Source organism: Lacerta agilis, chromosome 14 (assembly GCF_009819535.1).
Source record: "Lacerta agilis isolate rLacAgi1 chromosome 14, rLacAgi1.pri, whole genome shotgun sequence".
NCBI lineage: Eukaryota > Metazoa > Chordata > Lepidosauria > Squamata > Lacertidae > Lacerta > Lacerta agilis.
Window position 1 is genome coordinate 1,828,950 of NC_046325.1, and position 27,606 is coordinate 1,856,555.

General features: G+C 52.7%; 1 protein-coding gene across 1 annotated transcript in view; it reads left to right on the forward strand.

Moving 5' to 3' along the window:
- LOC117058463 (probable cation-transporting ATPase 13A3) overlaps positions 1-27,606 on the forward strand; it is a 43,391-nt gene that overhangs the window by 4,860 nt on the left and 10,925 nt on the right. The window contains exons 2-23 of the mRNA XM_033169643.1: positions 3,529-3,613; positions 4,118-4,211; positions 5,897-6,070; positions 6,293-6,475; positions 6,577-6,728; positions 8,176-8,245; positions 9,372-9,506; positions 10,945-11,017; positions 12,544-12,675; positions 14,148-14,330; positions 14,462-14,619; positions 15,883-16,071; positions 16,184-16,245; positions 17,674-17,824; positions 17,960-18,076; positions 20,223-20,240; positions 20,399-20,552; positions 22,266-22,386; positions 24,430-24,554; positions 26,323-26,498; positions 26,673-26,801; positions 27,303-27,382. Coding sequence (XP_033025534.1) covers positions 4,161-4,211; positions 5,897-6,070; positions 6,293-6,475; positions 6,577-6,728; positions 8,176-8,245; positions 9,372-9,506; positions 10,945-11,017; positions 12,544-12,675; positions 14,148-14,330; positions 14,462-14,619; positions 15,883-16,071; positions 16,184-16,245; positions 17,674-17,824; positions 17,960-18,076; positions 20,223-20,240; positions 20,399-20,552; positions 22,266-22,386; positions 24,430-24,554; positions 26,323-26,498; positions 26,673-26,801; positions 27,303-27,382 — 2,633 coding nt within the window. The 5' untranslated portion in view covers positions 3,529-3,613; positions 4,118-4,160. The remainder of the gene's footprint in view (positions 1-3,528; positions 3,614-4,117; positions 4,212-5,896; positions 6,071-6,292; positions 6,476-6,576; positions 6,729-8,175; positions 8,246-9,371; positions 9,507-10,944; positions 11,018-12,543; positions 12,676-14,147; positions 14,331-14,461; positions 14,620-15,882; positions 16,072-16,183; positions 16,246-17,673; positions 17,825-17,959; positions 18,077-20,222; positions 20,241-20,398; positions 20,553-22,265; positions 22,387-24,429; positions 24,555-26,322; positions 26,499-26,672; positions 26,802-27,302; positions 27,383-27,606) is intronic.

The window sequence follows — 27,606 nt, forward strand, 5'->3', positions numbered from 1 at the left end:
ATGAAAGCCCTCCTGCTTCCAAGGAAGTCCATTCCACTGTTCTTCCTGAAGTTCCCGGACATGTTTGGATAGGACTGGGAAGAGCCTGAAGCCCTGTTGGCAATATTCAGCTAGGCGGACAGTCACACACCTTCGGTTCAAACCAAGAGATACGCTGGGTTTTCACCAGGCCTGCGCTGAGCCTCCACAAAGGGAATCTTGCTTGCTTGACAAAACCCCGAGGAACCCCGAGGGCTTGACTGCACAGCTGCCTGCCCTGCAGAGGCCGCGCCCTTACCTGTGGGAAGGATGCTCTCAGCCCCCTGCCTGTTGCAGTTCCCTCTTGGAACAGGTGGTGTTTCCCCATGTTTAAACCTCACCAGACTTCCCTGCATGGAGCCGGTGAAGTTCGGAGTAGGAGATGGGGACCTGGTGGTGCACGTTCTTGTTTCCTCTCCCCTTCCCATAAGACTAGAATTTGAATGCTGAACGTTGGAAGATTCGGGACAGGTGACAGAAAGCGGCACGCCGTTAATCTGTGGAACTCCTTCCCACAAGAGGCAGTGGCAGCCGCCGACCTGGATGGATTTAGGAGAGGACTGGATAATGTGGATGGCTCCTAGCCAGGATAGCTGTGCTCTGCTTCCACAGTTGGAGGCAGCAACGCTTCCGAGTGCTGGTTGCCAGAGGGAGGGGAGAAGGCTCGGATCCTGCTTTTGGGTTCCCCTAATGGACACCCGGTCGGATGCTGGGCCCGACTCTTCTCGCATTCTTTATCGCCACATCCGTTTGCAGGCTCCCTGTCAAGCTCTGGGTGTTTCCTAAGAGGAACCGGTCATGTAAAGGCATGCCCACTTGCCTGCTGCTGAAAACTCCTAGAATTGTAGGGGTGGAAGAAGGGACCCTGGCGGTCATCTAGCCCAGCCCCCTGCGATTCAGGAGTCTCGGCTTAAGAATCCCAGACCAGGCAGGCCATCCAACCTCTGCTTGAAAACCTCCAAGGAAGGAGAGTCCGTTGTCCAACGGCTCTTGCTGTCAGAAAGTTCTTCACCTGAGCCAGAACCTCCTTTCTTGTAAGTTGCAGTTGGCTACCTGGCTTCCCCTGTGTGTTTCGTTGCGTAGCTATGGGAAGCCCCCTCTGCCTGGCAGAGCCGCTGCTGCCAGCCAGAGTAGTCAGTACTGAGCTAGGTGGGCCAGTGGCCTGATTCGGTATAAGGGAGATTGCTATTCGGAGCTAGTTCCTGCCGCAGAGGGCTGTCAGGGGAGAGGCTGGAGTCTCCGGTGGCACAACTTGGGCTGCTGTGCGTCTTGTCTTAACCTGCCAAGAGGCCTCACCTGGCTTCTCGGCGCACCCTCGGCTGCCTTGCTGTAGCCCACTCAGACCTGCCCAGGGAACCCAGGTGTCCTGGCAGCAGAACAGAAGTGGGGGGGGGTGAGAGGGGGTTGAGCTCAGCCCCCAGAGCGGTGCAGATGGGCTCCCAGCGCCCAGCCCAAGCCCAACTGCCGGATCTGTGCCCCCCGAGGGGAAGCCGTTGCGCTGCAGATGAGCGATAAAAGCGCTCGCGAAATCAAAACTCCCGTCTCGCCACTCCCAGGAGCGGTTCTGCGGAAGAGCGGTTCCTCTCGAGGGGTGGGTGGGGAACCTTCCTCTGCTGTGCCTGCCCCGACTGGGAAACAGGGCTGCAAGAGCATAGAACTGGAGAGTTGGAAGGGGCCCCCCAAGGGTCCTCTAGTCCAACCCCTGCAATGCAGGAATCTATTGCCCAGCGCAGGGCTCGAACCCACGGCCCTGAGATTAAGAGTCCCGTGCTCTACCCACTGAGCTGTCCCCACCCCACAAAGAAAAAGTAGAATCATAAAGCTGTAGAGTCGCACGGGGCCTTCAAGGGCCTGCCACCTTCTGGGGTGGAGTGTTCCCTCCGCTGCCAAACTGCTCTCACGCTCAGAAAGCTCTTAGACCTAACGTTTAGTTCAAAGGGGCTTTGACAGGAGTGGGTTTCCTTTATCGGGAGCGAAGATCCCTGCTACCCACCTGTGGGGAAAGGAGAGACTGGAGCAATCCCCTCTAGGGAAAAAAAAGAAAAAGAGGAGAGCATTAATCTGTGGAACTCCCTCCCACAGGAGGCAACTCAGGTGGCTATAAAAGAGGATGAGGCAAATTATATTTGGGTTAGATGAGCTGTGGCCTGATCCAGCGGTCTGTTCTCTTTTTTCTTTTTTTTTAAGAAGACAGAGGGGAGCCTTTTGTTTTTGCAGATTCCCCTCTGCAAGGAGCCGTCAGGTGTGAGGAGTTTGGAAAAGGCCAGATAGGGAGAGGCTGGGAGCCGGGACACCTGTGCTGCTGCTTTTGCCCACATACCTTCTCCCCACAACACCAGGAAGCTCCAAACTGGAACGCGGGCTTCTTTTGCCAAAGCAAACCAGCCGTTGGTTAAACCTGCCCGTCTGGAAATGTCGGTGTTTATATCTCCTTCCCCAAAACCATGTGCATGAAATCCCTTGGCACTCACCTGGCCAGGAACGGAATAGCGATGGCAGGTGCATGCACAGGTGTGTGTGTGTGAGAGAGAGAGGGAGAGAGAGAGAAGCAGAGAACATCAGGGCACGGAGAGGCAGCATAGTGCAATGGCTAGAGCAGGGGTCAGCAACCTTTTTCAGCTGTGGGCTGGTCCACCGTCCCTCAGACCATGTGCGGGGATGGACTATATTTTGAAAAAAAATGAACGAATTCCTATGCCCTACAAATAACCCAGAGATGCATTTTTAAATAAAAGGACACATTCTACTCATGTAAAAAGACGCTGATTCTTGATCCGTCCGCGGGCCGGATATAGAAGGCGATTGGGCCGCATCCGACCCACAGGCCTTAGTTTGGGCTACAGCATCGGACTAAAACCTGGGTGGCGAGGGTTTGAATGCCCCCTACTCAGCCCCGAAAGTCCCTGCCTTCTCCCTGCCTAGCCCACCTCGCAGGATTGTTGTGGGGGTGAAATGAGGAGCAGAGGACCACGTTGCCCCACCTTGAGCTCCTTGGAGGGGGAAATGTGGGACGTGAGCGTAATAAATAACGTGGAACACGGGACTCTGTTCACAGAATCACAGAGTTGGAGGGGGACCCCAGGGGTCATCTAGTCCGACCCCCTTTCAGTGCAGGAATTGAACTGTTGCGAGGAGTTGAACTTGGGAGACGGCGAGGAAGGCACCCTGAAGACGCTCTGGGCCCCCATCTCCCAGCTGGCAGAGCTTTCCGGAACATCTGGAGGGCGCCCGGCTGGGGAAGGCAGCTCGGGGGAATAAGCAGAGCTCTGTTGGGCTTCTTCTCCTTGCTTCTGCAGGGGTTCCAGCAGGAAGCTAAGGGCAGCCTGGTCCAGCAGCCCTCCCCGCCCTCGATCCAGGGACAGAGCCGCAGCTTCCGGATACGTTGAGCATTTCCCTAATGCCCAGGCGCCCATCTGTCCTCCTGCTTGCAGCCCTGGCACCCCCCCGGGCACTGCCCAGCAGACAGCGGCCTCGATCCTCACCTTCCCCTTCTTTCTCTCCCTGCTGCAGTTCCTCAGCAGGCTGCCTGCCTCTCCCTCCTGGATGTGGCCCGTGGACCCGGGACCCCTCAGCTGACACAGTGACAAAAGCTGCCGTGAGTTTGCTCTGGGGCGGGACGTGGGCGTTGGGCTTGAAAATGCTGGAAGCAGAGCTGCTGCCCTGTCCCTCTCCTCCAGCAGCTGCCTCTTTCGGGCAGGGCTCTCCCACCCAGCCAGCCCAGGGACACAGCAGCGGCAGCCACAGACGTTGTGGTCAGGAGTTCGAAACCACAGGCTTCCAGGGGACTGCGAATAGCCGGCTGCACTGAGGTTTTGCCCACGAGGACAGAGAGAGAGCTCGGATGACTGGAGGGCTTTGTCCCAGGCCTCCTGGAGGGGAAGGGAGAGGGTGTGTGGTTTTGGCTGAAGGTGGAGGGGTGTGTGGGCCGAACAGATGCTTCTGTGGCAGCGGGTGGATGGGGAAACTGGCTGGGACGTGGTGTTTGCTGAGCTTGCGAGAGAGTCGGGGAAGGGACGTGCACGGCGTGACTGTGGAGAGGAGGGCCCCTGGGTGCCCTTTGCTGACCTGCGCTCTCTCTCTCTCTCTGTGTGTGTCTCAGGAGCCTGGAAGTGGAGTAGTTGCGTGACCCACAGGAAGGAGACATGGAGAGAGCGGCCGAAGCACACGTCAACCGCCACGAGGAAGACGAGATGGTCAGTGGGGGGGCGGTGGCATTTCTTGGAAACGCTCCAGAGCAGGGGTCAGCAACCTTTTTAAGCAGGGGGCTGGTCCACTGTCCCTCAGACCTTGTGGGGGGCTGGACTATATTTTGAAAAAGAAGAAGAATGAATGAATTCCTATGCCCCACAAATAACCCAGAGATGCATTTTAAATAAAAGCACACATTCTACTCATGTAAAAACACGCTGATTCCCGGACCGTCCGCAAGCTGGATTGAGAAAGCAATTGGGCCGGATCTGGCCACCGGGCCTTAGTTTGCATACCCATGCTCCAGAGCGACGGGGCTGTTCACAATGGGAGGGGGCCCCAAAAGGGTCCTCTAGCCCAGGCATCCCCAACCTTCGGCCCTCCAGGTGTTTTGGACTACAATTCCCATCATCCCTGACCACTGGTCCTGTTAGCTAGGGATCATGGGAGTTGTAGGCCAAAAACATTCAAAGATAAAATCAGCAGTGAAACGAACTAAAAACAGATTTAAATGTATATCAACATTCTGCCTGTATGACGTCAATAGGCAGGGAGTTCCAAAGTGTAGATGCCACCAGGGTGGATTTGATTTAAATCAAACTGATTTAAATCACGATTTAAATCACTAGTCAGTAAGGCTGGGGGTGGATTTAATTTTAAAAAAAAATATCCGATTTTTTAAAATTTAAATCGGATTTTTTAAAATTTAAATCGGATTTATTTGATTTAAATCAGATTTTTTAAATTTAAATCCACCCTGAGCCTTACTGACTAGTGATTTAAATGGTGATTTAAATCAGTTTGATTTAAATCAAATCCACCCTGGATGCCGCCACACTAAAAGTCTTAGACACACTTAGTCTCTCCCTCTCACACACACACACTCTGTCCTCCATCCCGGCTAGCATAGAGGCGAGATCAGAGATCAAGGATACATTTCTATTGGAATATTGGAAGCCAAGATTCAAGTTTGGGGCAAGTACTCTTTGATGACGGAACCCCAGCAAAGATTTAAGACTGTGAAACTTGCGGCAATGAAAAGCACGGAAGCAGAGGCTGTGCAAGGTTTATAACGTGCTCTTTCCAGTGTCTCCTTTTATTAGTTCTCTCCAAAGTATCCCACCTTCCCAGCACAAAGGTAGATCATACCCTTAGTAAGTTATAAAATGGTTTACTTACGAAACACTCCAAAGGTCAGATTCATGTGCTTTTCCATGCAGCAGCCAGGAAAAGTTGCACAGGCGGCGAAACGTTGCTCGGTTACAAAATGGCAAGAATTCCTAAACTATTGCGTGCGGGGGGGGGGGGGGGAAGAGGACTCATTCTTGTCTGAAGCAAAAGAGGCTGGTTAAAGCTATCCGGCTGAGCTGCAACCACCAGCTCAGAACCTCCTCACACTCCGGATTCACATGTAGACAGAGTTGCAACCAAAGCTTTGGTTGCCCGTTTCCTCCCCAGGTAAAGGGAAGCAGCATGCCCTAAGCCTGACTACAGTTCCCCCCCCCAGGCAAAAATGCCCAGAGCAGGGTGTCAGAGCAGAGCCAGTTGGGGGCACGGCCTGGAAAGTGTTCTGAGGGCCACGCAGAGGGGTGCTGGGGGCCGCATTCGCTCCCTGGTTGCCCGGGGTCTCCCATCTCCCCGTGAAAAAAACCCTCTCTCTTTTCCTCCCTCCTTTCCCCCCTCCGCACAGGAAATCTCCGGCTACAGCCCCTGCTGCTGGAAGCTGGCGCTGGTCTCGCTGGGAACCCTTTGCAGCGGAGGTTTCCTCCTCCTCTTCCTCTACTGGCTGCCGGAACTGAGCGTCAAGTGGACCTGCTGCGCTGTGCCGCTGAGGGACGCCCGGGTCGTGCTGCTGAGGACCACGGTAGGCGGCCTCGGGCTCTGAGAAGGGCCTCTCGCCTCCCACCCCTGACCCCCATCGCCCTGCCTTTCTGTTTGGCCCAGTGGTGCGGGGTTGCCATGCGGGCAGAGGGTCCCTTTGTGGCAGGGAGTTCCAGAGGGCAGGTTTCGCCGCAGCACCGAAAGATCGTGAGTCCGTAGGAAACGTGGGCGGCCGCTCACCCTCCCCACTGCTTCCCTCCCGCAGGACGAGTTCCGGACTTGTTCCCGGGTCCGGGTGTGCTCCTTCTTCGCCCCCGGATCCAGCCCGCTGGGCTTCCCGCAGGTGCCGGAGAGCAAGAGGCCTCTCTGCCAGGCTGGCCCCCCGGAGGACTGGGATTGCGAGGAGGGCAATCTTCTGTCCCAACCCGCCTGCGGGGAGCAGGCAGAGGTGAGCTGGGGGCCTTTGGGGCGGCCTGGGGGGTCTCCGCCGCAGCCCTCCTCTCTCTCCCCCACCCTCACGGAGACCCTTCCTTCCACCACCCCCTGCAGATCCGCTTCTTCGTCCACCAGAATTCACGCTACCTCTGGAGCCCCGAGTCCCAGTCCTTCCAGCGGCTCAGGGCCCTCGATGTCGGGCTGCTGTGCTCCTCCCTGCACACCCTCCACGGGGCTGGCCTCCCTCGCGGCACCCAGGACTACCGGTGAGTAAGGGGAGAGGTGCAAGGGGGGGGCTGTGCCCATGCTGAGCAGCTCTGGGCAGGGGGTGAGGCGGTTGTGACGGAGGGAGGGCGCCCAAGGAACCGTCTCCAGCCCCCTTCCTTGCCCAAGGTGAAAACCGCTTTCTCATTTCCCTGGCAGACCTCACTAAACTCGCAAAGACCCAGGAACTCCTGAGACTGTCGCCCCCTGCATTTCCCAGGCAGTTAGTTCCCTTGTACATTGGTTCTCAAACTTAATCCGTTCCAAAACCAAAGCGTGTTCCAAAACCAAGGCACGCTTTCCCATAGAAAGTCATGCAAAAGGGACTAATCCGTTCCAGACTTTTAAAAACAACCCCTAAAACAGCAGTTTAACATGAATTTTACTTTCTAACCAGACCATTGATCCATAAAATGAATGCAGTAAACAACGTACTGCAGTCACACAATCAATCAATCAATCAGTAGCTGTCACAAAAACAAAACAAAAAGCCGCAAAAACGAAAACGCAAAATAGCAAAAACAGGCAAACCTCAGCCTAACACTCTAAACGGAAGTGTGGCACTCAAATCGGAGCATGTTCGACTTCAGGAAAAGGTTCGCAAACTGGAACACTTCGGGTTTTCAGTGTTTGGGTTCCAAGTTGTTTGAGTACCAAGGCGTTTGAGAACCAAGGCACCACTGTAAGTTACTCGGAGAGTAAAGGGCAGCCCACGCTCCCCACATCTCTCCCAGATCTCATCCTGGCCTCTTAGCTCTGATCCTAAACTCCCCGTAGCAGGAACTCCAAGCGTCTGGGCGTGTGGCGGATCCTAAAAACCCCAAGGTTGGCAGTTGCGCGCACACACACACACACACTCCGGTGGTCAAATTAGGAAACTTTATTCAAAATAACCGGAGTAGAGGAAAACAGGGCAGGTCGGAGCAGAACACAAAACACACCAGGGCCCTTGTGGTTCCAAAACTGGACCAATCCTTGCCTATATACAACGCCAGAGTTGTTGTGGGTCACTCACAAGGAAGCAGCGAGGCTGGTCCAGCTCCATAGAAAGTCCGGTCTGGGTCCCTGGTGGTGGGACAACCCTGCGAGGGCAGCTCAGCTTTTATAGAAGCCTCTCCCTTCTCCTGGAAGGAGTGACCACTGGTTCTTTCTGGCTAGCGAGATCCAGAGTCCACTTGCTCAGGTCCAGAACGTCTCTCAGGTGTAGGCAGCTCAAGAACCCCCCTTTTTTTAATTGCATTCGAAGAGGCTGAGAAGGAATGTAAGTGACTGGGGGGCTTAGAGGAATGGGGGGGAGATAGAGATAAGGGCATCCTCTTTCCACAGTGCTTCTGAGATGTTAGCTGGGGCAGGGGGGCAACGGGAGAAAGATAATGCACCCCCTCTGCTCCCCCCCCTCCGATTCTGAGCACACGCATTCTCCCCCCACAACCCGCCTTCTGTCTTTAGGAGGCTTTTCTACGGAGCCAACCAAATCGACGTTCAAGTGCCTTCCCTCCCCAAACTCCTCATCAAGGAGGTAAGTTTGCGGCAGGGCGGGTGTTTGTATGTGTTTATCGGTCACCCCTGTCGGAGGCCGTGGTGGGTTTTCAAATCCCAGTCGCTGGAAACCACAGGAGGGGAGAACGGCGCTCTTGTGTTCGAATCCTGCTTTGTGGGCACCTGGTTGGCCGGGTGGTGGGAATGATGACGGATGCAGGGCCGGATTTAGGTTTGATGCGGCCCTCAGCTCCTGAAGGTAATGGGGCCCTTTATCAGCAACAAATTGTCGCTGTTTTTTGTGTTGAATATATGCTATATGGTCACAGATGGACCTAATAGGTATCTAAAGCCATTAGCACATAACAAAATATGTATTTTATCAAAGCAATATTTATTTTACCTTATATTTTGGAAATGTGCGTCCAGGGTTTTTTCCCCCCTTTAATTTTTTTGGGGGGCACACGAGAGCGGGGCCCTAATCTATAGCTTGTTTAGCTTATACGTAAATCCGGCACTGGATGTTTGGATTTCGTAAAACTTGCACACCGCTTGATTGTAAAAAAGCAAAAAGCCCCACTGGCGGTTCAGATAAAACAGAATAAAACAATGAAAGCAATTGCTTACGGAGCCAGCAAGAAACCCAACGCAGATTAAAACACGTGTCCATATTCTAGGGTACGTGTTCTGGGTAGGCTCGTCTCGGAACGGAAGTGTTTTCCACCAGGCTCCGAAAAGAGCACAGCAAAGGCTGATAGCAATAGGCAGGGAGTTCCAAAGGCTAGGTTCTGCCACACTAAAATACCAGTGACTTACAAATGTTGCTGTTTCTGCTTGTTTTGACACATTACCCGTCTTTCACCCTAAGGTCCCAGGGTTGGGTCCTACAACAATTTAAAATCCCAGGTGGGTCCCTTCGGCTTGCGGGAGCTCTTCGTCCAATAAATCATAGAATCGTAGAGTCGGAAGGGCCCCCGAGGGTCATCTAGGCCAACCCCCCGAAACGCAGGAGTCCCTGGCAGGCGGGCCGTCCAGCCTCTGCTTAAAAACCTCCAACGAAGGAGGACCCGCCACCTTCCGAGAGGGTCGGTCCGATGGCTCTCTCCGTCAGAAAGTCCTGACCCTGCCGGGGGCTGCTTCTCCTCCTCCTCCCCCTCCCCCTGCAGGTGTTGAACCCGTTCTACATTTTCCAAGCCTTCAGCATGGTGCTGTGGTCCCTGGATAACTACTACCTGTATGCCTCTGCCATCCTCTTCATGTCGCTGGTCTCCATCTGCTCCTCCCTCTACACCATCCGGAAGGTACCAACGGCTGGGTTCACGGTTGGCGGAGGGGGGTGGCTGGGAGGGGGAGAAGACGCGGTAGCAGGTGGTGACTTCGGAAGAGGATTGGAGGCAGCGGTGGCCACCAGCCTGGGTGGCTTTAAAAGGTAAAGGGACCCCCCCCCCCCGAACGTTTAAAGGATGTCCATCAGCCCAAGGTCTGGTTAAAGAGGAAAGGAATTGTGGCTGTACTTTACAGTGGGAGAACCCAAACTGAAATCAATGGAAAATGTAAGGAGTCGTGTTATGGATTGGTTACAATACCATCAGTTACATGAAATGTTTAAATTAGATAGGATTTTTTTTTGTTGTTGTTTTGTGGACCAAAGCTCACAATTCGAGAAAGAACTTCTACAAAACGCAGAGAAACATTTGTCTAAAATGTATAATTTGTTATTAGACTGGGAAGCAAAAGACGGGCTTGTTCAAGCCTCATTGACACACTGGGCAATAGATTAAGGGACCCCTGACCGGTAGGTCCAGTCATGTCCGACTCTGGGGTTGTGGCGCTCATCTCGCGTTAATGGCTGAAGGAGCCAGCGTACAGCTTCCGGGTCATGTGGGCAGCATGACTAAGCCGCTTCTGGCAAACCAGAGCAGCGCACGGAAACGGCGTTTACCTTCCCGCCGGAGTGGTACCTATTTATCTACTTGCACTTTGACGTGCTTTCGAACTGCTAGGTTGGCAGGAGCAGGGACCGAACAACGGGAGCTCACCCCGTCATTGCGGGGATTCGAACCGCCGACCTTCTGATCAGCAAGCCCAAGAGCCTCTGTGGGTTAGACCACAGTGCCACCCACGTCCTAGCTTTAAAAGAGGGCGGGGCAAATTAACAGAGGAGAGGGCCATCGATGGCTGCTAGCCGCAGTGGCTATGCCCTGCCTCTGCGGTCGGAGGCAGCGATGCTTCTGGGTCTCTGTTGCTGGAAACCGCAGGAGAGGACAGTGTCGCTCTTGCGCTCGGATCCTGCTTGCTGGTTCCCCGCAGGCAGCTTTCAGTGCCTGAACAGCTGCGCCAGACCAGCCGTTGGCCTGACCCCGCAGGATCTTCTTACGAGAGGAGCACGAAATTGTCGCGAGATAGTATGCAAGCTTTTGAGTCCCACACGGCTCCTTCTCAGACAGGCACACTTCCAAACAACCCGCCCCCCCCCCAAAAAAGAGGGCACAGATTTGTGTGGAAAGGTGCAGTTTTGCAGACGTGAGCCGCACGTTTAGAAATAATTGCTGCAATTGCCATGAAACGCACACCTTGTCCCCCCCCCCAGTTTCTGGAAACCGCGGCCCTGCTGCTCTTGCGTTCGAATCCTGCTTACAGGCTTCCCTTTGGGCACCTGCGAGGAGGGCAGGATGTTGGGCTGGACCCACCTGGGTGCTCACCTCTTTTCTATTCTCCTCCTCCCCTCCCCCCCCCCAGCAATATGTCCTGCTGCACGACATGGTTGCTGCGCACAACATCATCCGTGTGACGGTGTATCGGGGGCCGTATGGTGAGTGAGTGTCATGGAAGGAGGGAGGGAGGGAGGTCCTGGGGCTCAAGTTCCCTTACCAGGCTGCGGAGGGGCTCCGGGACGCCCTCGCAGCTACAAGGAAAACGGCCCAGAGCCGGAGAGTTTTGGGGACCCAGCATGGTTGAATCACAGGTGGATCATATACACAGTCGGTTCTCTCCTCTTCCAGCATCGCTTGGGGCCACGTGGGCAGTCTGTGTAGAAGGGAAGACCTGCACGAAGTGCCCCGAGATCTGTGGTTGAAGGGTGGTACACAGATTTAATTAGGAATAATAATAATAAAGGCCCCCTTTCCAGCTGCGTTTTCCCCTAGCCCTGGGCAAATTTTAAGGTGGCAACCCCACCTGGACTGGTGCCTGCTCCCTCGTCCTTTGGACTGGAGACGCCGTCGGGGATTTGAACCCAGGGCCTTGCACACACAGCGGAGGTACAGCCTTATCTCCGCTGCCTCTTGTTTCCTAGAAGGCTCTGGATGCCCTAGCACAGAGCTTTTCCATACTTTTCACGTCGGGGACACACTTTTCAGACACGCATCGTTTCACGACACAGTGATTCAGTTTTGCTAGCAAACGGGAGGTTAAACTAACCCCTTTCCAGCCCCTGGAGGAGTGCGGGGAGCGTTCGCAAGACACACACACACACACTGCAACCGACACGCTAACGCGTTGCGATGCACAGTTTGGAAAGCTCTGCTCTAGAATATAGCACGGGGTTGAGAGTGCAGCTGTTTTCCCGGCTGAGGGAGGGACTTGTGCTCAGGAGGAGAGCGTGGGCTTTGTTGTGCGCTGGGACCTGGGTTCGGATCCCAATGCCATCCCCAATTAAAAGGACCAGAGATCCAGCAGGGCCATTGCCCAGCTGGCTGTGGATTCTGCCTGAGGCCCTGGGGGGGAGGATGCCAGTTAGAATGGGTACCACAGACAGCTCTTCTTCTTGCTGTGTTCCAGCATAGGTAGAGGGAGGAGTTAAGAGTCTCTCTTCCCCTCCAAGCTTCCGTTCCCAGGGAGGCAGATTCGGCAAAAGCGGGCATGACACTTGAAACTAGAGTTGGTGCTTAGGAAGAGGAGATAGGATAGGAGTTTGTGAAATTACGCTTGGCACGGAGGAAGGCGATAAGGAAGAGTTTACCTCCCTCTCTCGTAACACAAGAACTCGTGGGAGATTCAGGGCGGATAAAATAAAGCCCTCCTTCACGCAATTGGACTGTGGAACTCCCTGCCACATGAGGCAGTGGCGGCCACCAACCTGGGTGGCTATAAAAGAGGATTAGAAAAATCCGCCGGCTCCCGGCCAGACGGGGCTCTGCTCTGTGTCCACAGTCGGACGGCAGCAATGCTTCTGAATGCAAGTTGCTGGAAGACACGGGAGGGGGGAGATTTTTCTCTTGTGTTCAGCTTCCTGCTTGTGGGGTTTCCCTGTTTGGCCCCTGGGAGAAAAACAGGATACTGGGCTAGACCCACCAGGCCTTAGGTTTCTGCAGCGATGGCTCTCCTTGCTCTCCGCAGAGACAGAGGAGATCTTTTCCACGCAGCTGGTCCCGGGGGACGTCCTGCTGGTGCCTCCCGAGGGCCTGACCGTCCCGTGCGATGCGGTGCTGATGAGCGGCACGGCCATCGCCAACGAGAGCATGCTCACAGGTAGGCGCGGCTGCCTCTGGTATGGGGGGAGGGCGGCGGCGGGGGGGGGGTGTAGCTGCCTCTTGCCACCCTCTCATTCTGGAGGGATAGAAGGGAGTCCTTCACACGCCACAGAGGGTTAAAGTAGACTCCCTGCCTCAGGAGGCCACCAAGCTGGGTGGTTTTATAGAATCCTAGAAGTTGGAGGGGACCCCCACGAGTCATCTAGTCCAACCCCCTGCAATGCAGGAATCTCAGCTAAAGCCATCCGACCTTTCGCTTAAAAACCTCCAAGGAAGGAGAGAGAGACCTTCCCTCTGTCAAGCAACTCTTACCGTCAGAAATGTTGACCAAAGAGGTCGACGAAAGAGGTTCAAACACTCTCTCAAGGCAAATCTGGAAAAAAGATGTACCGTATATACCCGAGTATAAGCCGACCCGAATATAAACCGAGGCACCTAATTTTCCTACAAAAACCTGGAAAAGCTTATTGACTCGAGTATAAGCCGGTTCACCTTTGCCGCTGTGGAGGAGGAGGAGGAACGAGCAGCCCAAAAGCAGCCCTTTGGGCTGCTCCTTCCTCTTCCTCCTTTGCCAAGTTTGCATTTATGCGAGCAGTTCAGGAATGGAACAAGCTGCCTGGGGAGAGTAAAGAACCGCCATTCTTGTACGCTTCTTAAGGAATGGTTGACTGGGGAGAGCGGGTGGCGGCACGAGCGGAGAGAAAGGGCTTCTTTCTCGCCGCCCCCCACCGCCCGCCTCACTCGAGTATAAGCCGAGGGCAGCTTTTTCAGCACAAAAAATGTGCTGAAAAACTAGGCTTATACTCAAGTATATACAGTAGTATAAACACTGACAACTGGCCTGCGAGCGCTCCAGTTGGAGAACAGCCTTGACCAAAGGTGTCGTGGACTTTGAAGACACTCGAACTCAGGACGTAAGGGAGAAGTGTGCTAAGAGGAAGGCATGTTTGGCAAACCCTCACCGTGATCAACTCCCATCCGGGAACCAATGTCCCCACTGTGGGTGGAAGGACGTGTGGATCCAGAATTGGCCTCCACAGTCACTTGCGGACTCATTGTTGCCGCAAACCGCAGTAGGCGAGAGGGCTCTTGTGTTCGAATCCTGCTTGCTGGGTTTCCCATTAGGGGCATCTGGTCGGCCCCTATTGAGAACAGGATGGTGGACCAGAGAGGCCCCCTTCGGACTAACCCAGCTGTCTCTTTCTGTGTGGCATAGTGGTTAAGAGTGGTGGACTTGTAATCTGGTGAACCGGGTTCGTGTCTCCGCTCCTCCACATGCAGCTGCTGGGTGACCTTGGGCTAGTCACACTTCTCTGAAGTCTCTCAGCCCCACTCACCTCACCGAGGGTTTGTTGTGGGGGAGGAAGGGAAAGGAGAACGTTAGCCGCTTTGAGACTCCTTCGGGTAGTGATAAAGAGGGATATCAAATCCAAATTCTTCTTCTCCTCCTCCTCCTCCTCCCATCCCCAGGCGAGAGTGTCCCTGTGACCAAGACAGCCCTGCCAGACCCATCCCGAGGGGCCAGCGGGCCGCTGCAGGACCTCGCCTACGACCCCGAGGAGCACAAACGGCACACCCTCTTCTGCGGCACCTCCGTCATCCAGACGCGGTACTACTCCGGGGAGGCTGTCCGAGCGCTGGTCATCCGGACAGGTAAGCACAGCTTGGGGCGGGCGGGCAGGGCCTGTTCCTGACTCAGGATGTTGAAAGGAAGGAGGGTGTGTTTGTGCGCCTGTGGGCTTCTCCCGCTTTTTGGGAGCCCTCACTCTTCGTCTCTCCGCCAGGTTTCTCCACCTCCAAAGGGCAGCTGGTCTGCTCCATCCTGTTCCCAAAGCCGGCAGATTTCCGCCTCTACCGAGATGCCTACCGGTTCCTCCTCTGCCTGGTCGGCGTCGCCGGGATCGGCATGCTGTACTCGGTGATCCACAGCGTGCAGCAGGAGGTGGGTGCTCCTCCCGGGGAGGCTGGGGTGCAGTACTATTCCTTCCCTTGATCGGGACGCCAGACTTCTGTGGATGCCGCCTAGAATAGCATTTGCTTTTTTGCTGCTGCTGCGTCACACTCTGGGCTCAAGTTCAGCTTGTGGTCCACTAAAACCTCTAGATCCTTTTCACGTGTACTATAATAATAATTTTTATTATTATTATTTATACCCCACCCATCTGGCTGGGTTTCCCCAACAACTCCGGGCAGCTCCCAACTGAATACTAAAAACACGATAAAACATCAAACATTAAAAACTTCCCCAAACAGGGCTGCCTTCAGATGTCTTCTTAAAGTCAGAGAGTTGTTTATCTCTTTGACATCTGGTGGGAGGGCGTTCCACAGGACAGGCGCCACCACCGAGAAGGCCCTCTGCCTGGTTCCCTGCAACCTCACTTCTCGTAGGGAGGGAACTGCCAGAAGGCCCTCGGAACTGGACCTCAGTGTGCGGGCTGAACGATGGGTGGTGGAGCTTCATTCTCGGGGGGGGGGAGCAGGCGGAGTGTGCCGCCCAAAGGGGCGTGGCGCACGTTCTGGGGGTGTGGCACGCAGCCTGTGGGGGCGTGGTGCCCAGTGCGGGGGGGCAGCTGCGATGGAACCCCACCGGGATCGCGCCAATGGGGGCGGTGCGCTCCCATTGCCCCCCCTCCTCCACCCCTGCCTCCAGGAATACTGGACCTTTGAGGCCGTTTAGGGCTTTCAAGGTCAGCACCAACCCTTTGAATTGTGCTCGGAAACATACTGGGAGCCAATGTAGGTCTTTCAGGACCGGTGTTATGGGGTCTCGGTGGCCACTCCCAGTCCCCAGCCAAGCTGCCGCATTCTGGATTAGTTGTAGTTTCCGGGTCACCTTCAAAAGTAGCCCCACGGAGAGCGCGTTGCAGTAGTCCAAGCGGCAGATAACCAGAGCGTGTGCCACTCTGGCGAGAGAGTCTGCAGGCAGGGAGAATCTCATCCTGCGTACCAGATGGAGCTGGTAGACAGCCGCCCTGGACACAGAACTGACCTGTGCCTCCATGGAGAGCTGTGAGTCCAAAATGACTCCCAGGCTGCGCACCTGGTCCTTCGGGGGCACAGGTGCCCCATTCAGGACCAGGCAGTCCCCCACACCTGGCTGCCCCCCAAAACTGCTAGTAAGCCAGGTGTCCCCCACCCTGCAGAACCTGACCTGTGTCCCTCCAGGGTAAGCAAACCCATTCCTCTCTGTCTCCCTCCCGACCAGGAGCTGGTCGGTCGCATCATCCTCAAATCCCTGGACATCTTGACCATCACGGTGCCCCCCGCGTTGCCGGCGGCCATGACGGCCGGCCTGGTGTACGCACAGCAGCGCCTGCGGGGGCAGCGCATCTTCTCCATCAGCCCCCAGCGCATCAACATCTGCGGGCAGCTCAACTTATTGTGCTTCGACAAGGTACCAGACCTGTTCCTCGGAGGGAGGGAGAGAGAGAGAGGCGGGGATATCCTCTCCTGCTCCGGCCTCATCCTGGGAGCGTTCACGGCAACTGCTGCTTTGCCTCTTGCAGACGGGAACCTTGACCGAGGACGGGCTCGACTTCTGGGGTTTCGTGCAAGCCCAAGATGGTTGGTGAGTGAGCAGGAGGAAGCGGCTTCAGCTGTGCTCTGCCTGCACGGTCAGAGGCAGAGATGCTTGTGAATCTCCGTTGCTGGGAACCACAGCAGGGGAGAGAGAGGGCTCTTGCCCTCAGGTCCTGCTTGAAGGTCCAACTTCATAATGCCTCTTACTTCGTCATCATTTTATTTACACATTCATTTATTACCCTAAGGCACGGGTAGGCAAACTAAGGCCCAGGGGCCGGATCCGGCCCAATCGCCTTCTAAATCCGGCCTACGGATGGTCCCGGAATCAGTGTGCTGTTACATGACTAGAATGTGTCCTTTTATTTACAATGCATCTCTGGCTTATTTGTGGGGCGTAGGAATTCATTCATATATATATATTTAAAGAATTTTTATTTTCCATACAAACTACATAACAACAACAACATAAAAACTAACAAACACATTACACAAAAAACAATCAAAAACAATACAAGAAATTCATCTTATTTTTATAACCATATTTCTAATCTTATTAGGGGACTTCCCCCGTTCCCTTATCTGCGTACAGTATGAATTTATTTTAGCAGTTCCTAACTTGTTTAATACACATTCATGTTATTTCATCTTAACCTTAACACTCCTTATCTCTATTACTAATTCTTAATTTTAACACCTTAATCTCATCATCTTATTTAATTATCTTATGTTATCTTCTAAAAACCTTCAATCTTAACTTCTTATACTCTAATTCAACATAACATTGTATAGCTAATGCCTATTATTTCCACTGATTTCTGAATTCATTCATATATTTTTCCCCAAAGTATAGTCTGGCCCCCCACAAGGTCTGAGGGACATTGGACCGGCCCCCTGCTGAAAAAGTTTGCTGACCCCTGGCCTTAAGGTCCCAGGGCAGGTTGCAACATCAAAACGCAGCGTTGAAAACAATCTTAAGACAACTTGCGATCATACAAAATTATTATTATTACTTATTAAAATTCTATACCGCCCTTCATCCGAGGATCAATATAAAACACAATCTGCGTAACGTAGTAACAAACAAAAACAACAATCTCTCTGGTTTATTAGGCCGTAGATTGTTTAGTTAGCCAAAGGCCTAGGAGAAGTGGATTTGTTTTTGCCTGGCATATAAAAATGTCGCAGAGGTGAACCTCAGGTTTGCATCCTGTTCAGCTGCAAACCACCCTAGGATCCCTGGATCAAGTTTGGTATATAAATTAAGTAAGTAATCGTGATAATAGTCCTCCGGAAGCTGTGCAGTGAAGGTGCCAGGCGGGCCTCTTTGGGGAGGGAGTTCTGCAGTTTGGGGGGCTGCCACAGAGAAGGCCCTGCCTCGGCTTAATCCGCCACATGCCCAAGCCTTCTGAGCGCTACCCAGAGAACCACCTCTGCCGTCCTCAGCACTCACAGCCACGTCTTCCTCCCCTCTCAGCTTCCTCCCAGCGGGGCAGGACGTCCGGGGCCCCAGCCTGTCCGGCTCGGCCTTCCTTGCCACCATGGCCGCCTGCCACTCGCTCACCACCATCGGGGGACGTCTCTCGGGGGACCCGCTCGACCTCAAGATGTTCGAGGCCACCGGCTGGGTAAGGCGTTTGGGGAGGGGAAATGGGGGGAGGCACATGTGTGTGTGTGTGTGTGTGTGTGTATCAGTGCCGGCTCAGAGAAGGGACCCAGCGCTTGGGGCCTGGGCCACTGCCTTAAGCCTCCCTTCTCCCCAGGTCCTGGAGGAGCCGACCCAAGAGGAGACAGCCCTGCACGACCAGATCCAGCCCACGGTCGTGCGGCCCCCTGACCAGCCGCTTCCTGCCGCCTCAGAGGGGACCCCAGAGGACGAGGTGAGTAGGGGCGAAGGCGCCTGCTTGGTGACCCAATAGGCAGGGAGTTCCAAAGTGTACGTTTTGCTGCGCTAAAAGACCCAGTTCTTTTGGACATGGAATGGGTGTTGTGTGGCACCTGGTGCAATGGCAGCTCATCCAACTGACCTTGCAGCGGAGGGCTCTGTCAGGAAACGGCCTACTCGCAAGTAGGACCCTGGCAGAGACACATGCCCGACTGGCCTGTTCCCTCCTTCCCGGACGATCGTTCGGGAGCTTCTCAAGCTTCTTCAGCCCAAACATCACAGTGGCTGATGCGGGAGGACGTCAGCACATTCTCACGGATCCGCAGAGGTTTGCGTAGCTTGCATGACAGACCACAGCAACTCAGCATTTAGGCTAGTGTACTTTGTTGTTGTTGTCGTTCTTTCGTGTCCGACTCTTCGTGACCCCATGGACCAGAGCACGCCAGGCACGCCTATCCTTCACTGCCTCCCGCAGTTTGGCCAAACTCATGTTGGTAGCTTCGAGAACACTGTCCAACCATCTCATCCTCTGTCGTCCCCTTCTCCTTGTGCCCTCCATCTTTCCCAACATCAGGGTCTTTTCTAGGGAGTCTTCTCTTCTCATGAGGTGGCCAAAGTACTGGAGCCTCAACTTCAGGATCTGTCCTTCCAGTGAGCACTCAGGGCTGATTTATTTAAGGATGGATAAGTTTGATTTTCTTGCAGTCCATGGGACTCTCAAGAGTCTCCTCCAGCACCATAATTCAAAAGCACCCATTCTTTGGCGATCAGCCTTCTTTATGGCTAGTGTACTTTATTTACATATAAACACACACAGAGCAGTTCATCGCGGCTCCCTCTCTCTCTAGCATCAGACACCAGAGAGAAAGAACGAAGGACAATAGTCCCACTTCAGGGAACACAGTAAGACAAACATCCTGTCTACTTCACATCCCATTCCCACTCTGTGGAATGAAAACACCGTCATGTGATAGATGACAATCCCATACTGCACACGGGGAATGAATCTTCCCCTGCAAGGTCACCTTTCCCACTCGGCTGCTTCGGTCGGATGGTCTGGCATTGCACCAGGAGCCACACAACACCCATTCCGTGTCCGAAAGAACCGGGTCTTTCAGCGCAGCAGAGCGCACACTTCGGAACTCCCTGCCTCTTGGTCACCAAGCAGGCGCCATCGCTGTCCTCTTTTCGGCGCCTGCTTGAAAACATTCCCGTTCAGGCAAGCCTGCCCACAGGTTCTGAAAGTTGAAGTGAGCTTTATTCCGTTTTTAGACCTGTTGGAAGCCGCCTGGAGTGGCCGGGGCAGCCCAGCCGGGCGGGCGGGGTGCAAATAATAAAATTATTATTATTAACTCAGGCTTTTAAAAACCTATTAAGCTATTGTGATTTTTATTTTATTGTTTTATCTTGTTTTTTGGTGGGGGGGGGAGGAAGTTTTTGTTATTACGTATTATGTTTCATAACGTGTGTGAAGCAGAGTAGGCAGCTGTAGCGGCTGTTGAAAACCAAAAAATGAAACCCATAAAACAAGTGGCTGGGGAAACCCGGTCAGACTGATGGGGCAATAATATTAATTATTATAATTATAGTAATAATGTAAGAACACAGAATGAGCACAGTTGAGTGCGGGTTAAATCCTTGTTTCATCTTATTTTTGTAAACTGCTTTGAGGTGGTGGTTTGCTTCTTGTGTTTTGAACGATCAAGGCATGTATTAATTTTACAAAATAAAATTAATAAAATTTGCTGGCTCTTGCCCAGGGGCTTATGTGTAACGATGTCTCTCTCTCTCTCTCTCTCTCTCTCTCTCTCTCTCTCTTTCTTTCTCTCTCTCTTTCTCTCTCTCTCTCTCTCTCTCTCTCTCTCTCTCTCTCTCTTTCTTTCTTTCTCTCTCTCTCTCTCTCTGTCTCTCTCTCTCTCTTTATTTCCTTCTCTCTTTATTTCCTTCTCTCTCTCTCTCTCTCTCTCTCTCTCTCTTTCTCTCTCTCTTTATTTCCTTCTCTCTCTCTCTCTCTCTCTCTCTCTCTCTCTCTCTCTTTCTCTCTCTTTCTCTGTCTCTCTCTTTCTCTCTATTTCTCTCTCTTTCTCTCTCTCTTTATTTCCTTCTCTCTCTCTTTCTCTCTTTCTTTCTCTCTCTTTCAGGAGCTCATGGAGCTGATGGTGAGTGGAACCTGTTTTTCCCCCCCCCCTCCCCACGCCACTGGAGTTTCCCCCACCTTTTGGGCGGTTTGGGGATGGGAAGCGCAGGTCCCCCCCCCCCCGAGGCAGCCTCCCACCTGGCCCCTTCGCTCACCTCCTCCCCTGCCCGCCTCTTGCAGAAAGTCTACGAAATCGGCATCCTGGCACAGTTCCCCTTCTCCTCCAGCCTGCAGCGCATGAGCGTCGTGACCCGGACGCTGGGGGAGAAGCGCCTCGTGGCCTACATGAAGGGCGCTCCGGAGACGGTGGGCAGCCTCTGCCGCAAGGAGACGGGTGGGCTTGCTTCTTTCTTGAGAATAATCGCCATGGTTAAGATTAATAACCGTTCCCGTTTCATACCTGCCCTGCGTCTTAGGGTCCCAGGGCCGGTTGCAGCCGTGTTGAGAATGCAGAGCCGTAAACAGATCAAAACAAACTGCAGTCGCTGTAACAGGGTGGTTCCTAATAATAATAATAATAATAATAATAATAATAATAATAATATTTTAATATTTATACCCCACCTATCTGGCTGGGTTTCCCCAGCCACTCTGGGTGGCTTCCAACAAAAGATTAAAAATACATTAAAACATCAGTCATTGAAAACTTCCCCAAACAGGGCTGCCTTCAGATGTCTTCTAAAAGTCAGGTAGTTGTTTATTTCCTTGACATCTGGTGGGAGGGCGTTCCACAGGGCGGGTGCCACCACCGAGAAGGCCCTCTGCCTGGTTCCCTGTAACCTCGCTTCTCGCAGGGAGGGAACCGCCAGAAGTCCCTCGGAGCTGGGCCTCAGTGTCCGGGCTGAACGATGGGGATAGAGACGCTCCTTCAGGTATACTGGGCCTTTGAGGCTGTTTAGGGCTTTCAAGGTCAGCCCCAACACTTTGAATTGTGCTCGGAAACGTCCTGGGAGCCAATGTTCCTTAAATTATATATTATCCCCAAGGGTCGAAAAAGTGCCAACTGCTTAAACCAGTGGTTCTCCCAACTTTCTTCTCTGGGCCACACTTCCAGAATAAAAATTTGCTCACTCCACTCCGATTTTTTAAAATGACTACATTGGGAAACAGAAATGACTCCTAGCTGTGCATGATTCATAGCATAGAACACAACTGCTTTATGGTACGATGGGACATCCAGAAAGTTTGAAACAATGCAGCTGCATGAAGACACAAATCATTCCCCAAATATAAGTATAAACGAGCCTCTTACATATGTACTGTATGTGTCCAAACCCAGTGAGAGGTATCAGTTTGCAGTTTCACTTGCTGCCCTCGTTTTTAATATATATCTATTCATATTCTGCAAATAATTTAAAAAAAACACACTATTGGATTGATTGTGGATTTTTATTTTTATTCTGTACTTTGTGTTTTCTTACATTGTAATTTTATGTTCTGTACTGCCCTCAGATCTACGGGTATAGGGCTGTATACAAATTTAATTAATAATAATAATAATAATAATATTTTGATACTATACGACGCTGAAATGTTTAAACGTTTCTTTGACGGCCCTTGAGTCTTCCTGCCACCCTCGCCGTCCTCTCCTGCCACACCAGGGGGCCGCAACACACACACCCCCTTTGAGAACAGCCAGCTTAAACAAAGAGCTCTCTGAGCCATGTACAAATAAAACAGTAGGTGAAAAAACAGATGCAAGCTACTAGCTACAATGGTTCCATAGCCTGAAGTACTAAATGTTCCCGAATCCCAGGTTCTGGAAACCGCAGGAGTAGGAACGGGTTGCCCTTGGGCTCGGATCCTGCTTGCGGGTCTCCCAGTCGAGGCCTCTGCCTGACCAATGCAGGACCAGGGTGCTGGACTGGGCAGGCCACTGACCCAACCCATTTGTAAGGAACCTCCAGGTTCAGTGGCAGTCTATCGGGACTCCTGGGTTCTTAGGGTTACTTGGCCCCTCCGAGATGAGTCACTGGCCCGATCCAACCGTAGGGCTCCTCTCCTGCCCCCTCCCCACCTTGTAACGCCTGACGGTGCCGCCGTTCAGTTCCAGACACCTTCTCAGCCGTGCTGGAGTCCTACACGCGCCGAGGGCTGCGGGTCATCGCTCTGGCGAGCCGGCGGCTGGAGAGCAAGTTCACCTGGCACAAGATCCAGCACATCAGCAGGTCAGAATTGTCTCCTCCGTTAGGTGTTTACGCCTGTTAAGCTGGCTAAAATGTTCAGATCTGGGAGAAGCGCTTGCTGGAAATGCAGGGGTGCTGAAGGCACATGGATCCACATGTGGCGGAACAGCAAAAAGATGTCTATATTTAAGGATCTGGTGACTTCTGTTTCAGTGTATCTGAAGAAGTGTGCATGCACACGAAAGCTCATACCAAGAACAAACTCAGTTGGTCTCTAAGGTGCTACTGGAAAGAATTTTCTATTTTGTAGCAAAAAGATCAGACACTTTTGGGAAATGATTTGTAACGAGCTGAAGAAAATGTTGAAATGTTCCTTCCCTAAAAAACAACCCGAACCCTTCCTGCTAGGAATTACGGAAAACGAAATCCCCCCAAAAATACAGGAGAGGAGAGTATTTTATGCATGTTCCAGTCGCTGCCAGAATTCTAACCACAGAAGGTTGGAAGGGAGAGGATATCCCATCTAAATCAAACTGGCAAAATAAGAGAATACGCCTAACTGGCAAGGTTATCAGCGAGGTTAAGAGACACTACAGATGTTTCCCCCCCTCCAGAGAGTGGGATATTTACAGAGTTTATATAAAAGAACATTGTCAAAAGATCAGTCCTTTGGCAGGTCTTGATTGAGCTTCGGTGTGCAAATAGGGTAATTGCAGAAAGCAAAATTTATAGTAAGTCAAATAATATGGAGAAAGTAAAGTTCAAGTGCGCATTTCAAGAATTTGAATCGGGAATACAAGGGAAAGATTGGAGATCTTGACCAGGCACCCCCCAACCTTCGGCCCTCCAGATATTTTGGCCTATAACTCACATGATCCCTAGCTAACAGGACCAGTGGTCAGGGATGATGGCAATTGTAGTCCCAAAACAGCTGGAGGGCCGAAGGTTGGGGAATGCCTGTTTTTGACAAACGTAATCACAAATGGATACGCAAAGGAAGCATTAGTTAAAAGAATGAATAATGGTTTGTTTTTATTTCTCATTTTGCCTGTAATATCTATTGTACATTTCTGTTAAGAAGTTTTCGATCAGTAAAGCACTTAAAAGGAAAAAGGAAAAAAATGACCTTAACAGATTAGAGAACAGGGCCAAAGCAAACAAGATGAATTTTAACAGGGAGAAATGTAAAGTACTACATTTGGGCAAAATAAATGAAAGGCACAAATACAGGATGGGTGACACCTGGCTTGAGAGCAGTACATGTGAAAAGGATCTAGGAGTCTTGGTAGACCATCAACTTGACATGAGTCAACAGTGTGATGCAGCAGCTAAAAAAGCCAATGCAATTCTGGGCTGCATCCATAGGAGTATAGCATCTAGATCAAGGGAAGTAATAGTACCACTGTATTCCGCTCTGGTCAGACCTCACCTGGAATACTGTGTCCAGTTCTGGGCACCACAGTTCAAGAAGGATACTGACAAGCTGGAACGTGTCCAGAGGAGGGCAACCAAAATGGTCAAAGGCCTGGAAACGATGCCTTAGGAGGAACGGCTTAGGGAGCTGGGTATGTTTAGCCTGGAGAAGAGAAGGTGAAGGGGTGATATGATAGCCATGTTCAAATATATCAAAGGATGTCATATAGAGGAGGGAGAAAGGTTGTTATCAAAGGATGTCATCTAGAGGAGGGAGAAAGGTTGTTTTCTGCTGCTCCAGAGAAGCGGACACGGAGCAATGGATTCAAACTACAAGAAAGAAGATTCCACCTAAACATTAGGAAGAACTTCCTGACAGTGAGAGCTGTTCGACAGTGGGATTTGCTGCCAAGGAGTGTGGTGGAGTCTCCTTCTTTGGAGGTCTTGAAGCGGAGGCTTGACAGCCATCTGTCAGGAATGCTTTGATGGTGTTTCCTGCTTGGCAGGGGGTTGGACTGGATGGCCCTTGGGGTCTCTTCCAGCTCTAGGATTCTATGATTCTACTGTCTCCTCCGCCCTCCTTCTCCCTGCCCCTCATTTCCCCTGACATGCACCAGTTACAATCCCCTTTTCTCTCTCTCTCTCTCTCTGACGCACCCCTCTCCCTTGCAGAGACGTCATCGAGTGCAACATGGAATTCCTGGGCCTGGTGGTGCTCCAGAACAAGCTGAAGCCCGAGACGGTCCCGATCCTGGCCGAGCTGCAGAGGGCCCGCATCCGCCTCGTCATGGTGACAGGTGCGCTGGGGCCTGGAGGTGGGGCAGCGGAGGTTCAGGTTCAAGAGTTCTCCTTCCCTTAGATGGGCTCCCTTCCCAGGCTGATGAGCCCCCCTGCACACATACGCACAAGAACGATTCTTTCCCATAACATTTTAATATATTGATCTTAACATAAATTGTTGTTATTTATGGTGCTGGAGGAGACTCTTGAGAGTCCCATGGACTGCAAGGAGATCAAACCTATCCATCCTTAAAGAAATCAGCCCTGAGTGCTCACTGGAAGGACAGATCCTGAAGTTGAGGCTCCAGTACTTTGGCCACCTCATGAGAAGAGAAGACTCCCTGGAAAAGACCCTGATGTTGGGAAAGATGGAGGGCACAAGGAGAAGGGGACGACAGAGGATGAGATGGTGGGACAGTGTTCTCGAAGCTACTAACATGAGTTTGGCCAAAATGCGAGAGGCAGTGGAGGATAGGCGTGCCTGGCGTGCTCTGGTCCATGGGGTCACAAAGAGTCAGACACGACTAAACAACTGTTGAAGTAATAACTGGCTTTACTTTACCCATGGATCCTCTAACTGTGGGAGGCAGCAGAAGACAGGAGGGCCCGGCGTGCTCTGGTCCATGGGGTCACCAAGAGTCGGACACGACTAAACAACAAAATGTCCTGTGAAACGCCCCGAGATATTCGGGCGAAGGGCAGCATACAAATTTAATAAGTAAACAAACACACGGCTGCTCAAACGGTCCATGCCCAAAGATGGGAGGAAGAAACAGTTCCGACTAAGGAAGATCAGCAATTAAAACGAACGGGATATGCAGAAATGGCAAAACTTACCGGAAGAATAAGAAATCAAGAAGAGAGACTTTTAAAAATAGAATGGGGGAGAAATTATTGATTATTTGAGGACATACAGTGGTACCTCCAGTTGCGCACGGGACCCGTTCCAGAGCCCCGGTCGGATCCCGAGGAATTCGCAACCGGAGGTTCCTGTTCTGCGCATCTGCGGTACGTGTAGACCACTTCTGCGCATGCGCGTGTGGCGAAACCCGGAAAAATACTTCCGGGTTTGCCACATGGATAACCTGAAGGATACGCAACCAGAGGTACCACTGTATTGTAAACGAAATTTAAAAATTCAGCGGGATTCATATAAACACGTGAAGTAAGAGATAATTAAGGGAGTAGGGTAAGGGAAAATGTATAAATATATTTGAATTGGATATGCAGTAATAAAAAAGATATGAAATAAATCACCACAAAAGGGAGGGGAGGGAGAGAGGAAGGTAAACTAGATTTCTAAAGGCTAAAATGTTTGCAAAAGTTGGTTTAAAAAAAACAAACCAAATTACACCAGCCATTAGGACCCTAGAGCAGGACCAGGGGCAGTGGAATTAGGGGCCAGGATACCTGGGGTGCCTAGCACCACCCCCCAACGGATACTGCATTGCTGTGACGGTCTTTCTCAGGGGTCCACAAACTAAGGCCCGGGGGCTGGATGCGGCCCAATCGCCTTCTAAATGCGGCCCGCGGACGGTCCGGGAATCAGCGTGTTTTTACATGAGTAGAATGTGTGCTTTTATTTAAAACGCATCTCTGGGTTATTTGTGGGGCATAGGAATTCGTTCATATTTTTTTCCAAAATATAGTCCGGCCCCCCCACAAGGTCCGAGGGACAGTGGACCGGCCCCCTGCTGAAAAAGTTTGCTGACCCCTGGTCTTTCTCTTCTCCCTGCCCCTGCCCCTGCCCCTCCTCCTCCTCCTCCTCCTCCTCTCCGTGGTCAGGAGATAACCTGCTGACGGCCATCTCCGTGGGGCGTGAATGTGGCATGATCCCCGCCAAGGGGAAGGTGATTCTGACCGAGGCCCTCCCTCCCAGGGACGGGCAGCCGGCCACCATCCACTGGCAGTACGCGGACGAGCTCCCTGCGCTGGAAATATCGGACAAGGCGAGCAAAGAGGTGAGGCGTCCGTCCCCCCCTCCAACTGCAGCAGCAAACCCCCACTTTTATGGCTAGTTTGGGGGGCAGGCATCAATAATGCAAAGGGATCCTGCAGGATCAGGCCAACAGCTCATCTAGCACAGTTTCCAAACTAGCCACCAAGACCAAAGAGCCGTTCCCGTTTCCCCCCAGGAGATCAAGCTGATGCTGGACAAGGAGGTCCAGCCCCCTGCCCCCCACCCGGACACCAGCTACCACTTCGCGGTCGGTGGGAAGTCCTTCTCGGTCATCCTCGACCACTTCCCTGATCTCCTGCCCAAGGTATGTCCTTCAGAGAGAACGGGGGGGGGGGGGGCGGCAGGTTCAGACCTTGCTTGGGGCATCTCCGGGTAGGTTGGGGGGGGGGGAGAGGTGTCTCCTGCATCCGAACCCTTGGAGAGCCACTGCTGCCAGTCAGTGCAGAGAACAAGCAGGGTGGACCGGTGGCCGCAGAGTCAGGATTTGAACCCAGGTCCTTGTCCTCACAACAATCCTGCAAGGTAAGTCGGGCCAAAAGCGACAGGGCCCCCAAGACCGCACCCAGCGAGCTTCATGGGCACAGAGTGGGGATTTGAACCCTGGTCTGTCGCAGGTCCAAGTCGGATCCTGCCGTCTCCTTTCCTGTAGGTCCGTAATTCCTCATCTGCCTTTGCTGTCTTGCTTCTCCTTGCAGAAGCGCCCTGGGTTTTCACGCTTTCCGGAGGGGGTGGGTGGGTTAGAACTGCTGCCCCATGTGGGGCTGGGATGGTTTTAGTTAGACGCCCCCTTCTGCCTCCGTTGCAGCTGCTCCTCTGCGGAACTGTCTATGCCCGCATGGCCCCCGACCAGAAGACCCAGCTGGTGGAAGCCCTGCAGAAGATGGAGTGAGTGCCAGTCCCTGCCATTGCGGCTCCCCAAATCGCAGCCCCGGCTCCGGGAGGTTGGGGGGGTCTGGTCCCGTCTCCCTCCCTGCCTCGCATAACCTGCCTCATTCTGCTAAATGAATAAATGCTTAAGCCAAGAAAGAACTTAGCATATGAAGTTGAAAGTGTGCAAATGTACCAAATCTTTGAGAAAGTATATTTTGATGAAGAAGAAGACTAGATGT